Raw genomic sequence first — 4,843 nt, 5'->3', positions numbered from 1 at the left:
CAGTGGCACAACTAGTCTACCACATCCTACAAGAACTGAAGCAGGGACAGGTCTTAGCTAGGGTTGGTGTTGATGGTGTTTTCATAGACCTTGCAAGAGTAGCCTTGTGTAAACGGGATTGGTGTAAGGTGTTCTCTGCCCTATATCGCAGCGCATTTGACGTACACTCCAAAATGATACCAAAGCAAGGAGCATAAAGGTGAACCGCGTTCACTAATTCAAGCCAACATATTCAAAAGCTGTTACTGTTTGAATGTTTGATTTACAATTTTCTTTTGCAAAAGACTGCAACCCATCCATCCCCATGGCAATATGCTCCATGTAAAACCTCACATAACAATTTTTCCTACCACCAAAGAATCCCATGGAGCATAGCACAGACCTAAAAGATGGGCTGCATCTTGCTCCTGAGCATGCAAGTGCATGATTACTAGAATCTAAATTCTTCCATTGAGATTTGGTTATTTCTCTGAGTCTTTGTCGAAATCTAATAGGTTGTTTAAACATGCAGGTGTTGATGAAGAAAACAGGGATCAACAACAAATTTGTCCATTTAACATGTATAATATTGATAACTCTGTTTACAGTTCTTACGACATCAGTTCAAACTAGGATTTAAACAGGATTCTCATAAGAACACACTATGACAGCATCAAACGAATTTAGCTGCAACTGCACCAGTATATGGCCATCTTCAAGCCAACCCACCGCTGCTCGCTGTCCTGATTATCTGGAACAGAGCTGCAGAGACAGAGAGGTCGCATCATGTCAGAAGTAGAGACAACTAAAGTTGTAATACCTTTCTGTTTTGATTACAAATTTAAACCATATACAAAGAGAAGGCAGTTTATCGTAGACCATGTGAATAACTTAAGAGGGATAGTAAATAACTTTGAAGTAAAATAAATGAACTAAGCGACAGAATTTCAGTAAAATCATGTGATAGATGTGATATGTAGGTTGCTGTACAATCTAAGCTATGATGTTCGTAAGTTCAAAGGCTTACCAGGATATGGCAATAGCCTAGGAATTATGATGAAATGAATAATCTAGAAACTAGGTCAATAGATTGCTCATATAATGATTCCTACGAACAGATATTTCTCAAGGGCTAATTTCATGACTTAAAACTTCTAAAGGGAACAATATGTCCACATATCCTTTGCACCTTTTCATGAACACATACTAGTAGAAAGTTGCTGTAAAATCGCTGTGATGTGGAACGGTAAAAATACAGACGTCTATTCAACTACCCAATGTCTTTCCAAAAGCAAAAATGACTGATGAATAAATCCTATGTGTGTTCTAAAACATGTCACAAGTGGCAGTTGAGTGAACATAAGAGACCAAGAGAAGGTTAGAAGACATACATGATCCGATGACCACAAAGATGAAGAATCCAAGCACTATAGGTCCAACAGGATAGTCATTCCCCTTCTTGACAGTGGTTTCAGGCACCGAGCCCCTCTTGGTGATGTTCTTCTGGAACTTAGCAGTCTTCCTGTCAGCAAGGCGCCTGGAGGTAGTCTGCACATACAGAAAGACCAGCATTGAGCAATATAAATATAAATACTCAAAATGCTAACTACCCTTACATATATGTGGATCAAATGATAGCAAAACTGTTAGTAGATTTGCCAGTTCAGTGCAGTTGTTAGTTAATATATGAAAAGAAAAGAAAATATTGGCAGCTAGAAGAATTCTTCCTTTCAGATTTTACGCACTGAACAGATATGCATAACAAAATAAAAGAAAAAGAGTCCTAGCAAAATGCATAGCACAACAAGTATAGTTCAGGGCAGAAAATATGGCTTTGTGGGGAGTAGCTGCATTAGACCTTCCAGCCACAAAAAGTGAGTTCGCAAATCCTTTTTCCTACCTAGTAGACGGTGTACTACAACCAGTGATGGCCTACAGCAGCGCTAACTCTATTCCACAAATCTTTGCGACATAATAACCTTAAATCATCAAACGAGTGTTTTTCCAAAATGTGCATAGCATGATTGAAGATGAAAGAGCTGACTGTATAAGGTAGCCAGATGCCCCAAAACATGCTACAAAGCCTAACCCGAATAATGTTTCCATTCCCTTTAAGGCGCAAAGTTTGTTAGCCAGCCATGTTTAGCATGGTGACAGATGCCCACAAGAGAATTAGACCCCAAACACTAGGAACTCCAAACAGGTTCAAGTATTTAGCAGGTTTTACATCATGATAAGCAAGTCCTCAGATGAATTATTACCCAACCACTGAAATGTCTACCATGTTCCAGATTCCACCAAACCATCCTCAAAGTAGTAGGAATTCTTACGGCTTAGCAAATATAAATAGCCTAGATATATGCGAAGAACCATCCTGTAATTCAGCGGCAGTGATGAATTACAGGACGGGAGGCTTCAGGCATATTCGAGACAGAGCAGAGCACCCATCTAATTTCCGGAACCCGAACCGTTCAACTGGCATAACCTTCCTCCATCTACCCATTCCGTTTCCCCTGATCCATCCTCGCGGTGAATCGAATGATCCGAACCACTGCTGGATCCAAACCGCACGAAACAAACGCATGACGCGAATCCACAAAAAAATATACTCCCAGCCCAAACAAACAACCAACGGAGTCGAGGCGGGGAGCCTGGGAAGATCCAGATCCGGACGTAAACGACCGAAGCCGATCTGGCTCGACGAGGAGAATACTACCCTGAATCTAGGTGAAGAAGGCCAGATCCGCTTACCATGCTGGCGTCGCGTGCGTCTCCGGTGAGCTCGTCGGCGGCGACGCTGGGATCGGGCGCGGCAGGACAGGAGAGTTTGGGGCTCGGTGTGGCTGGAGAATTTCCATTTGAAGCGAGGCGAGGGGCTTTATATAAAAAACGCAGTTGCTTCCAGGCTCTGGCCCGGTGGGCCCCGCCTTTGCGTGGAGCGCGTCGAGAGCGTGGACCGCACGGGAGAGCCCGGTCACTTTCTGTTTGGCCGGGAAGGAGGTCCATCGCCGTCGACAGCTCCTCGAGATTCGTGCTGCTTTGCTTTGCACGCAGCAAGTTTTGCAGATACGTGACGCTTCAGGCGTCCTCCCAGCTGTCGCCCATGGTCACACACCTTAAAATACCAGCCTTTTTTTTTTTTTTTTTTTTTTTTGAGACCCTCGATCTGTGTTACAGCTGTAGCATCTGAACTTATGCACTAACTCAACACCACACTCACACCACACACACGCACACCACTAGTGCACAAGTTAGATTCTAGAACTATACACACAGCACACATAATTTGGGTGTCCCTATGAGCTAGTAGTTGTGGCACATATGTGTGGGAGGGGATTTTATTTGGGAGCCAAAAGCCCCGGTGAGACACCAGAAAATCGTCCCCTACGGGAATCGATCTCGGGCGGGCAAGCTGGCCACTGCCAAGCCTAGCCACCGCGCTAGCCGCGCGTCCTCTTAAAATACCAGCCTTTAAAAAGGCGTACACACATGCTGCACCAAAACCGTTTTAAGGTTTTGGACGGACTTGGGTTAAATAGATCTACAAACATAGTAAGGACATCTTCAACACGCGATGCAAATTGGACGTCAAAACTCCCCGCATTCGTTTGTTTGCGTCGGTTCGAGTGATCAAAATCGATCGTGCGTTCGTTTACGTCTAGGGGTGTCTCTAACAGCCTGAGGCATAATTTTTTTTTTATTGAAAAGTTCATAATTTACATAATTGTAAAGGTACATCAAAAAGCTTATAAATTAAAAAGGTCTAGCAAGGCCTGCTAAAACCTAGCTACGGAATATTGCTCATCGTCCGAGGTCGATGAACTCCGGCATCCACCATGGGAGCTAGTATGCTGGCGGTGGAGGAGGAAGGGAGCCTGGGGTGACTGCTGCCAGGCCGTCGGCGTAGCAGGAAGCTGTGGTGAAGGTGGCCACGGATAACAGGCCGTAGACAGAGCAGGAGACAGCGCGCGCGTGGATACGTGTTGGCGTGGCCGGAGGAGTCGTCGGCCACCCCCGACTCGCGAAATTGGTCGAGCTCGCTATTGGCCATTGCCATCACAATGGCCTCCTGCTCACTAATGTCCAACGGCTGGGTCTCCTGATCCCACGCCGGGCCGCCATCGTCGTAGGAGTTGAGCGCGTACGCCGGATCTTCTCACAGGTTGGCCGGCAAGATGGCTCGGCGGCGGCGCACCTCGTCGCGGTGTTCTCGCCCCTCGCGTGGCACAGGAGGGACCGACACACGCCTGGAGTTGAGGTACCAGCCTCCTCCCAGCAATCTCGCATCCGGCATGGCACCGACCGGTTATCCTCCCAGAGCCGACGCGCGAACTCGATGCATACTTACCGCCCTACCTGCGGATTCTTGACAGACCACATGTCATTTGCCTCGTCGTCGTTCTTCATCTTGCGGTACGGCCAACCCTTCCCCATGGCGTCGGTCAGCTGGATGGCAATGGCGTGGTTGAGAAAATGTGCGCCGCAGGTGGCCCTTAAAAGGCTCGGACACCACCTCGCCTTCAATGCCGTACCATTGAAGTCGCTGTTGGAGATATGCCCAAGAGGCAATAATAAAATGGTTATTATAATATCTTTGAGTTTATGATAATGTTTACATACCATGCTATAATTGTATTAACCGAAACATTGATACATGTGTGTTATGTGAACAACAAGGAGTCCCTAGTAAGCCTCTTGTATAACTAGCTTGTTGATTAATAGATGATCATCGTTTCATGATCATGAATATTGGATGTTATTAATAACAAGGTTATGTCATTATGTGAATGATATAATGGACACACCCAATTAAGCGTAGCATAAGATCACGTCATTAAGTTATTTGCTATAAGCTTTCGATACA

The 4,843-nt window shown here is 45.5% G+C and overlaps 1 protein-coding gene across 1 annotated transcript; it reads right to left on the bottom strand.

Annotated features, from left to right (window-relative positions):
• Positions 1-533: 533 nt before the first annotated feature.
• On the bottom strand, positions 534-4,413 carry LOC127295374 (uncharacterized). Its single transcript, XM_051325316.2, has 4 exons — positions 4,336-4,413; positions 2,731-3,021; positions 1,371-1,527; positions 534-741 (listed from the first exon to the last, which is right to left on the bottom strand). The coding sequence occupies exons 1-4, from the start codon at positions 4,411-4,413 to the stop codon at positions 695-697; spliced, it is 573 nt and encodes a 190-aa protein (XP_051181276.2). The 3' UTR covers positions 534-694.
• Positions 4,414-4,843: the final 430 nt, after the last annotated feature.

This window comes from Lolium perenne, chromosome 4 (assembly GCF_019359855.2).
Source record: "Lolium perenne isolate Kyuss_39 chromosome 4, Kyuss_2.0, whole genome shotgun sequence".
Lineage (NCBI taxonomy): Eukaryota > Viridiplantae > Streptophyta > Magnoliopsida > Poales > Poaceae > Lolium > Lolium perenne.
Note: the sequence above shows the minus strand (reverse complement) of the source record. Positions and strands in the feature narration are given on the sequence as shown.